Genomic DNA, 10005 nt, shown 5'->3' on the forward strand with positions numbered 1-10005 from the left:
GTCGAGTCCAAACAAAAGTTTATCAGGATTCTAAAAGTATGCATGTATGAGATGGATTGACCGTAAAGATAAAAATGTCTTGGAGGCCTATCCGGTGCAGGCTACTGATGACGTCACTGTAATTTTGGTTAAAGATGTATTTCCAGGAAAATTTAAACTTTCGTGAGAAAGTTTCACTGCGCTTAGTTCATCAAATTTTCAGCAAACTACGTAATGCATAGATCAATCATTTATTTCAAAAGAACCTAAAAACCATAGCTACTAAAAATACAGCGCGTTCTGAGAATTAAAAACTTTCTTCAGGTCTTGATGATAAACATTTTCAATGAAATTGTTTTTTTCATTCGATCTTGGCAAAACTAAGGCCCGGTGTTTATTTGAGTGCTCGCGTTCAACGGTATTTAACAGAAGGATATAGATATAAATCTACTGTTTGCAATCTAAATATTCAAAGAGATTTTCCAAATTTTGTATGAGAGTTTAGTATAGCTTTCCAAAGGGGAGGACATTTTAGAGTATTTGTCTAAATGTGGACGGTTTTTGTATATTTCACCGATCAGTAGGGGTTCCAGCAGAAGTGTGATTCAGGGGTGTGTATTACTCTAAGATAATGTTTAACTTTGTGTTACTTTCATAAACTTAACCTTTTAGTTGTAAAATTAAGGCTTGGGGCCACGAGAAGCTCTTTTTGCGTTGGTGCAATGCAACATACTCCATCCCACCAACACAAGAAATAAAGTGCGTGACCCATGGTTTCTTTTTTATTGTTTTGTGGGACAAAAAGTGAGGGAAATACCCAAAAGACACGCTGATGTTAGAAAGAAGATGGGGCGGAGACACGAGAAAGCGTTTCAGGTTGGTGGGATTAAGCATGTTTAGTTTTAAATGAGAAAAAGAACAAAAAACAACATTTTATCCTCCAAATTGTTCATCGAGAGTTTTTCAAAGCACCGCCTTCTTTGCTAGTACGTCATCAAGTAGGGCGATAGTGTCATTATCACGTTAATGATTATTTTGACAAAAAAGGAAAAAACACTTTGCTTATCTATGCTTTTCCACTAAATGACAATTTAGAGCCCACTTTCTATCGCTTATAGAAGCATATGTAGTAAGGGCCTGGAAACTAGGGTTGGTAAACGCCACATGGCCTACAACTGGTTTTATGGTAATATTTCCTGAAACTATTAAAAACACATTTAAATGATATTGCCCCTCTTTGAAGTTTGTCCTTATATTGCCGGTCGGTTGGTTTTGGAGCAAGGAAGAAAATATTTGAAATTCCAAACGGTTACTTTTTGTCCTCGCCATGAGAAAAATATTTTCGACAAAACAATTTTTTTCAAATTAGATTTAGAATTAATGATTGTGTTTCAGTAATCGTTTTTATTTTCCTGTTTTTAAGTTGTTCTGCCGCCTACCGCGTCTGGAGAGTAACTAGATTTATAAACGACTTGGTTTTCTTCAGATACACGTGTTTTTATAAGAATATTCAAAACTTTTTGGAGCGTTTGGATGTTCTTTTAAGAACACTATTTTGAGTTTTAAGCCCAAATAAGTTCTTAATATTTTCTTATTTTTACCATTTTTTGAGCATTTTTGTCCATTTTCCTAAGAAATTGGGTGTTTTAGAGTCTGAAAAGCCTTTAAAAATGTTCTTAACTTGTTCTTAACATTTTGGCCATCGAGGTCTTATGTTCTTATATAGTTTATTCTTATAAAAAACGTGTATTGCTTTTCAGACCACGTTTTGGCTTCCTGCTAACATCAAACAAGAACGTTAGCAAGGGGTGACGTCATTGGAAAAAGAAGAAGAGTCAAAACTTCCCATGGAGAAAATTAACAAAAAAAAACGCCAACTCAAAAATGGCAAATCAATCATTAGAAACTGTCAATAATTTCTATCATAGTGTTTCTATGAATAGAAAAGCTCACGGATTGAAAAATTGTTTCATTTAGAATCTATTTTATATACTTTTTTGATAAGAGGGGTTTTATCCCCTGAATATCCTAATCATCAAAGTAATATTTTTAAAAAAAGTTATCATAGATGTGTATCGGTATCGGTGTTTTGAAAATAGGTTTCCTTGTCACGGACCGATTGGATCTCTAGCTACCAACTGGAAGGGATCGGCAAGAATTCCCTTGTTGATTTTCCGATTCTTCCAGAGATTGAAACATTCGATTTCGAAAATAAAGTCATATATAGCTTGATGGCGTTCAAGTCAAATTTTCGGTTTCTATACACTTTTAAACATTGAACTTTGTCCTCTTGAATGAAGATGCATTAATATATGACTCTAATTGAATGACATAATAATCAAACTTTCTAATTACCGGGAAGTGCAGATGTCCGAATCGTTCATAAACATGCATTCCTCTTAAACAACATGCTTTCCGTTTCCTCGAAACCGGTAAATTGAAAAATTACCCGCTCACAAATTCTTCAGTTATGCATCTGGCATGGAAATACTCATCCCACATAACCGAATTTCGGCGTAATTTACCAATTACTGACAATTTTGTTAGTTTGAAAACTTCATTATGCTGAAAGTTCTTTCCTTCGAAACAAATTAAAAGATATTGAATAGAATCACCACAGTAAGTCCTAATACCCTATTTATACACATGTGGACAAACTTTACGTAATACTTCAAAAAACTTGATGACATAAGGCTGGTCTCCACTTTCGCGTGACATGAGCGAAAACTTTTTGACGTTTTTGTAAGGTCATTGGTCGGTTGAAAAATGAAGAAATTCTATTGGTCGAAATTGACGTAACGGGTGAAAAAAGTAGAACTTCCTTCAACTTTTTCTTTGTTCGCGCGAAATTTTTTTATGATATAATCTTTTCTTCAGGCAAAAAAGGTTAAGAAAAAAACTGTTGCTCATGTCGTGCGAAAGTGGAGACCGGCCTATAATCATATAATGCTTCGATTGAGAGTTTTATTCCCTGTTTCAATCTTTTGTGTCACCTTTGACTCAACTTTGAAGCTAGCTATTCTCGCCATATGTAATAGTTATTGGACATTTGCGAGTACAATATGAGCAATATTTTACGAGTTCAGCGATTTTTCCGTACAATATTTTCCGAGCCTTTAGGCGAGGAAAATATACGGAAAATCCGGAACGAGTGAAATATTTCCATATTGTACGAGCAAATGTCTGATAACTGGTTTATCGGTGACCCAAAAAATGCACTTTTTGTGTTGAAAAAAAACGCAGGGCACTTTTGTAGCAAAGTGACGTTAGATTGCTGCTACCGCTACAATGCAACAACATCTTTTCGTCAATTTATATTTTTACATGTAAAATACAAGATATATTGTACTCTTTTTAACCAATCAGATTGCCGATATTTTTTGGACCACCGATAACAATCAATAAAATATAGTTACTAAGCATTAACCTAATTTTCTTTGCAATCAAGCAGTCATCGATGACTATCTATTTTCTAAATCACTGTGTAAAGTAAGACAGCTGTCTCACAGCCCCGGTGGAACTTTTTTCCTCAGTGGGGGATAAAAACTCATATTGAAATCCCAATGGGGATAGAAATTCTATTGTTTTATAAGGTCAAAAAATCCAGTGGGGATGGGTTTGGAGTGCCATTTTTAAACATCGAATTTCGAATGAGGATGAAATCAAAGTCAATTTCCAAGTGGATATGAATTTTCAGGGTACTTTCCCACTTTCCCACTAGGAACGAAATATTTACCAAATTTTCCAGTGAGACTGGGGTCCTAGCAGGTCTGTGACACAAAGGTGTGAAAAGTGTAAAGATTTTCAGTTATACTTTTATGCTAAATTAAGACGTGTTTGCTCCTACTTACTCGAACTATCATCGTTCTGTCGAGAAAGAGTCCCTGAAATTTTCCCAATAAAGAAAAATGCCATAATTTTTGCCAAACTCTACAAATTTTTATCAGCTGTTAATAGTGTTGATCTCCATATACAGACATTAAAAGGGAGGAGATTTTCTGTATTTCTTATTGATATTTATCTTCTTTGAACTGTCCACAATGACCGAATTTTAGAACACCCCTGTGTCACAAACCAGGAAAATTTGGTAAAAATTTCGTCCCAGGTGGGAAAATACCCTGTAATTTCAACCCCACTGGAAAATTGACTTAGATTTCATCCCCATTTGAAATTCCATGCTCGAAAATTGCACCCCAAAACCACCCCCACTGTATTTTCTAACTTTTGGAAGAGTAGAATTTCTATCCCCATTGTACTTTCAATAGGAATTTTTATCCCCACTGAGAGAAAAAGTTCCACCGGGGTTGTGAGACAGGGATGATTTAGTCAGATTTTTGAGGCATGGGATTATTTGGCCGAAAATCTTTTCGTTAACACTATCTGAAACATAAAAAACGAAGCAAGGGACCGAGTCGACGAAGCAACAATCTTGTATTTTGGAATTTTCTTTGTTGTTACTTATAATATTTATTTTTCTAATTAATCTTTTAATATAAAATATTTACAATGTTTTTAAAATTAAGATAAATGATAAAAAAACTAATAACAGAAAGAAAAACAGGTTAAAATTTTTTAACTCTTTATAACTTAAATTTACATTAAATTTTTTCAATAAAATCTATGTTTAGTGTATAAATAAAGTGTGAAAACCATCGCGTTGGTCTCGCTGCAGTCGGAATAATTCTTTCATTTTTGGGTATGTCTCATAGTCAATTATAAGTCTATTGAAATATGTTTCTATATACCATTTTTATTGTTTTTCCGACACCCAATTGATTTACGCGTCTTGACGTTATGCTGAAGTCCGACACATTTATATTTGACGGAAGTTTTCTCCATCGATGTTACGCAACCATGTCCGATGACGTTTTCATCTAAGATGATTTCACATTTTTGTTTACCATTGCATCCTCTTGAGATCTTTTCTTTAGAGTCTACAGGGCAGCAATCAGTATTACGTTCTGGAAAATGACGAATTTTACGGACCATGATTTGTTTATCAGGTGGACATTCTAGAACGACTTCTTCTAATGGTTTCAGATCCTTTTTTGCGATTGATGGTAATTTATCTGTGAAAATAAAAGATTTGATTTAGATATTGTTTAAAGAAAATATGATTAAAAAGTTCCAAATCACCTTAAGTCAGTAAACTGGAATCAAGAAAATTGCAATCTGATGGTATTTTCAGCAGTAAAAAGGTAAAATCAAGTTCGAAAAGTATTCTCACCTTTCTTGATGACTGTTCTTTTAGAAGGGATTTGATTAGCTTCAACTTCATCCAGAGCCTTTGGTGTTGGTGCTGTTTCTGGTAAATCAATGCAAAGTTGTCCACTGTCTGGGAATTGGTCACAATTCATGGAATAAGGCCATCTGATGTGAGCTGAATTCAACAATGGTTCACATCCAGAGCGTGCTGCTTGACATAATGATTTGCAAGGTGGGATACGACCAATACCAGCTTTGCAGATTGGCATATATAAAGAGCATAAGAAAGTTGTCAGGTATGGCGAGCAGTTGGAATCAATGATGTCATAATATTGTTTAAGTTCTCGTTCAGCAACAATGGATGATGAATGGTTCATAAAATTTGGGAACGAGGTTCGAACCCAATTCTTTGGATCCAGGTTTCTACACATTTCAACACGTACAGGTTCACATCTTTGGTAACTTGGTGCATATCGTGCAAATGTGACAGTGCAGAGGATTGCCAGACATAAGAGTTGTAATTGATTCATCTTTGTTGAAGTTTGTATCGTTTGTTGATTAAGTTCTTTGATTTGAATTCTTGCTGTTTACTTCGTGAGTGCAATCTTTTGAATGATGCGTTGACAAGATAAACACGACCTATTTATATTAAGAAAACAATAGATACAATTAAACAAATGTTTATTAAAACAATAGAAACATACAATAAAAGTTGATTAATGAGTTTGAAAACCAGGAATTCGAAGTATGATGACATTGGAACCATTATTATGTCCGGTAGAGCTATTATCATTCTTCGAATTGTGTCAAGAAGAAAAAATAGCTTCGACTGTCATACTAAAGCTACATGCGCGACCAAAGTCTGCTAAATTAGACATTCTTTAAACACCTCATTAAGAATTAAAATGTAATTAAAAATCTTTTAATGATCATCTAAAGAGAATCTTCTCAAAGAGTACGCGACAATCTATTAAATGCTAGACATTAGATGCATATCAAACATACCTGAGTAATTAGATCCAAAAAATCAAGAATATGCGACAAAAATCTAGCTTCCTTTAGTTCGCTACAAAAATTAATGACTGCCTTCTTTTCAAACGGTACTAGTTCCTTTATGGGTTTTGTCGGGAACAAAAGCAAAGAAAAAAAGTCATACCCAGTCCCTCACGTAATTGATGAATAGGACATCTCTGTTAGATAAACAAGAAAAATGTCAATGCCTTTGAAGTGCTTTCTTCACGCGGATAAATAGTCCTCTTCCTTTCCTCTTGTTAAAATATGAAGTGACCCCCCAAGGACGTCAAATACCATTCATTTAGTCAAAACAACAAAACGATGAAATATTTCCTGAGAATATTCGATGGTCCATGACAGATTTGAAGGATCTGATTATTAGTGTATAAAGCACGTAAAGAACCTAAAAGGAGTGGCTTTAGACCTAAGATGGTAACTAGCGATAATAGGTTTTTGGAGTGTCTAATCCAGAAAACTTTAACACCCTTCTTGCTTTCTTTAATTTTGAAAGATTACAGCAGACTCCCGGTTATCTGAAGTTATATGGAGGGCAATGCTGGTTAGAAAAAGACGCTCAAAATTAATGTTGCACCCCTTCTCACAGACCCGGTAAATTATTTTCAGCACGCGAGGCTAATAATAACGGATTTTAACTTGTTGGGGGATGATATTTCCATGTATTTTATGGCTGGGGATTTGAATTCCATTATTTTCAAGTGGGAAAGAAAATTCAGTGGGGATGGAAACAATAGCACAATATTTTGCAGTGAAGATCTGTTTATTTGATTATTTTCAGTGCAGAAATGATGTTTTGGCAAATTTTTCCATTGGGAAAGGGGACCAAGTGGGTCTCTGAGAAGGGGGTGTCTTTGTTTCTCATTTTACGGGAATGATTACTTCTCCGGAGAAGTTAGAGTTTGGATAAGTCCCAAGAAGTAGGAGGTGAAAATGAAAAAATTACAAGGGTAAGGGGGGAATAGATGAATCTTTCTTAGGCTCAAAATAACATTGAACGTCAAATTTGTCATGAGGAAAAGCCTCGCTCTAGTTCAGGAGCATTCCCATTTCGTGAATGCTTAATAAACGGGGAATAAACGTCACAAGACATGTTTAAATCCGAGATTTTAAAAATAGAAAAATCATTTTCAAAATAGACTTTAATTACTGTTTTTTACTTCTCCCGCCCACATTTAAGAACACCAAAATAGAGTGAAGATTTTGAACTACTTCCACGAAATATTCCAAATGTTGATTTATCACTGTCTGCTTCCCAAAGATCTCTAATTCTGTTTCAAAATGTTTTGAAAATATTAGACAATCAGGTTATGTCTTATATTGGTAAGAAATATTTTGCGATTACGAAAAATTATATTTATTGATGGTGAGCAGAAATGATCAATATATCCAACAGTTGATTTCAAAACAATCGCCTGATTTATTACATATGTTTTTTTTTCTGAAAATCTCAAAACATGACATGAAAAACATCGTTCTTCGTGTTAATTGTGTTAAGTAATATTTCCAATGCCTCAATGTTTTTGTTTTTGTTTTATGTCGGTTTTATTGCATAATTTAGACCACACAGACCACTTAACATCAATTTTCGAAATAACAAAAAATATTAGTTAAAATATCCCTTTTAATCCTCTCATTTCAGACTCATAATCTCCAAAATCTTTCGCAAGTTTTTTGAAACAAAGAGGCACATTTGATCAAAACATACCGAAAAAGAATCGTTTTAGCCAAAGTAAAGCTCCCCACAATGACATCCATCTATCAATTTAGTTAAAATCTAGATTCAATACGTATGAAAAAAGTTCCTACATAATGTGCTCATTCCCTTGACTTGAAGAATGCTTCTATAAAATAAAATCACCAAACGTGGCTACAACCCAGCTGGCACGCAACGTTTTTTCAACGTTTATCTAACGTTCACAACATCTATATAACTTTAGATGAACGTTGAAACGACGTTGTGTGCCAGCTACAAAGCTCTAGCTTTTTGCAAGACATTATACTTTTCCCTTGTGCTAGTGAATTTATTTGTTAGATAAACAGGGATAACGATACATAGATTTATAAAGCTCGAAGGGCTAGATGTCGTGCTTTAAGCCATCGCAGGCAAAAGAATATGATATCGCATCGCTATTATTTTCAAAAACCCGTGAAGCTTCTGATTGGTCAAACGCTGAAATTCAATTGTAATGTTACATGACCTAGGTGGGATTTCCTACCTAGCCACAGCACACTTTTCAGCCAAAGCATGACATCTACATAGCCCTTCGGGCTTTATAAATCTATGTAACGATATTTTGGCATGACATAAAAAACTATTCTGCAAAACATTTTAGTAGACCTGTAAATAGCTTTTGCAAAAGAAGACATTCTTCAAATTTCTTCTCAAAGTAGATAAAAATAATGACCTCAGATGAAATTATTCTTGGTGAAAATAATTGGCTTTTGGTTGCAAGCTATTTGATGAAAATCACCCTCAGTATACAGTATAAAACACTGAAAAAGCTAGATGTCAGTAATTCCAATTCAAACTTTTGAAATTGGCCGGAAATGCAAATGACCGTACCCATTAAAAAGACTTATTATTTTTTCTGCAATCTGGTAAAAGGGTTGCCATGACAACAAGATTACTGTATTGATTTTTGGAATTCGATCTGATGATTTAAACTAGGTTTGTTTTCGAAGCTTGTGCGTTCAAAATTCACCCAAAATATCACAAAAAACAGGATTGGTCTCTTCAAGAAATTGTTCGTACAAGAGAGGGTAAAGGATATAGTGTCAGGGGGGCAGTGAAGGTCTGAAAAACTTGCCTTGTCTGGGGGATAAACTTGCTCTGCTCGGGGGTAGTTTTGCTCTGTTTGAGATAATTTTGAATGTCCAAGGGGTCAACTGATGCTTGTTCGGGGGGTTAGACGCAGGTTAGACGGAATGGGCAGGGGGTCAAAAGTCACAATTACCGGGGGATAAATTTCCACGAAATGTTATATCCTCCACCCCAAAATATTGAATTTTTTCTGGAAAAACCAATTGTAAGTCATTCCAATTTTTATTCCAATTTCATAATATAAATTCAATGCATTGAGAAAGTGCTGGAAAATTAGCATATGATTGAAAAGTAGGGTAGCGTCTAGTCACCCCCTTCTCTTTGTGGTCTGGATAATAAGAGAACTAAGACACTAGTCTATGGCATTTGATTTCATCAGCTAAAGCAAGGCTCCAACATAAACAAGAGAGAAAAGCACCATTACGGTTCTAAGATATTATCAATTATAATAGACGCCTCTGTTTACATAAATTAAAAGAACACGCTCTTACCTTAATACAAGTCTCTCTCTTCGAAACGAAAAGCGGAAATTTTTTGTTGATGTCTAGAGATGCATAAGTGTCTTGATAGTCTTGTCCAGCAGTCAAACAAGGAATACTTTCCCATTTGATATGCCCTAGGATTTCTTTATATAGCATCTACAATGTCCTGTCTGACAGTACTGCATTTAAAACGATCAAAAGGTCTGGATGTTATTTTAATACACGTAACTTTATCGGATAGGAAGAGGGTTTTAATATTTGACAGAGGAAAGAAAAATAGCTGTGTGTTCCCTCAGTATAACATTCCCTTTCGTATTTGTTTATCATTACCCCAGCTCACACTTTTGACTCTTTGTGTCGGCAAAATGTAGTTATTAACTACTAACTGTTCTGACCACTGAAATTTAAAACAGCTTAGAAAGTTCTTAGCTATGACAAAAAGATCTGCATGCAACGAAGTTATGTATTGGATTTTTATTATATTTT

At 34.7% G+C, this 10005-nt stretch overlaps 1 protein-coding gene across 2 annotated transcripts; it reads right to left on the minus strand.

Annotated features, from left to right (window-relative positions):
• Positions 1 to 4408: 4408 nt before the first annotated feature.
• On the minus strand, positions 4409 to 9622 carry LOC136806058 (secreted frizzled-related protein 3-like). Of its 2 annotated transcripts, none has more exons than XM_067062630.1 (3): positions 9529 to 9622; positions 5207 to 5823; positions 4409 to 5048 (listed from the first exon to the last, which is right to left on the minus strand). In XM_067062630.1, exons 2-3 carry the CDS (start codon positions 5712 to 5714, stop codon positions 4717 to 4719), a joined length of 840 nt encoding a protein of 279 aa, XP_066918731.1. In that variant the 5' UTR covers positions 5715 to 5823; positions 9529 to 9622; the 3' UTR covers positions 4409 to 4716. The 2 variants fall into 2 exon arrangements, with proteins under 2 accessions (XP_066918731.1, XP_066918730.1); XM_067062629.1 differs by lacking the exon at positions 9529 to 9622 and adding an exon at positions 6190 to 6229.
• Between the last annotated feature and the right edge of the window lie 383 nt (positions 9623 to 10005).

The sequence above is a fragment of the Clytia hemisphaerica genome, unplaced genomic scaffold, assembly GCF_902728285.1.
Source record: "Clytia hemisphaerica strain Z4C2 unplaced genomic scaffold, Clytia hemisphaerica genome assembly, whole genome shotgun sequence".
NCBI classification, from domain to species: domain Eukaryota; kingdom Metazoa; phylum Cnidaria; class Hydrozoa; order Leptothecata; family Clytiidae; genus Clytia; species Clytia hemisphaerica.

Coding starts and splice junctions, on each gene's coding strand:
- LOC136806058 (XM_067062630.1), bottom strand. CDS start 5,714: ATGAATCAATTACAACTCTTATGTCTGGCAATCCTCTGCACTGTCACA. Junction 5,049..5,206: donor AAGAACAGTCATCAAGAAAG/GTGAGAATACTT, acceptor TTATTTTCACAG/ATAAATTACCATCAATCGCA.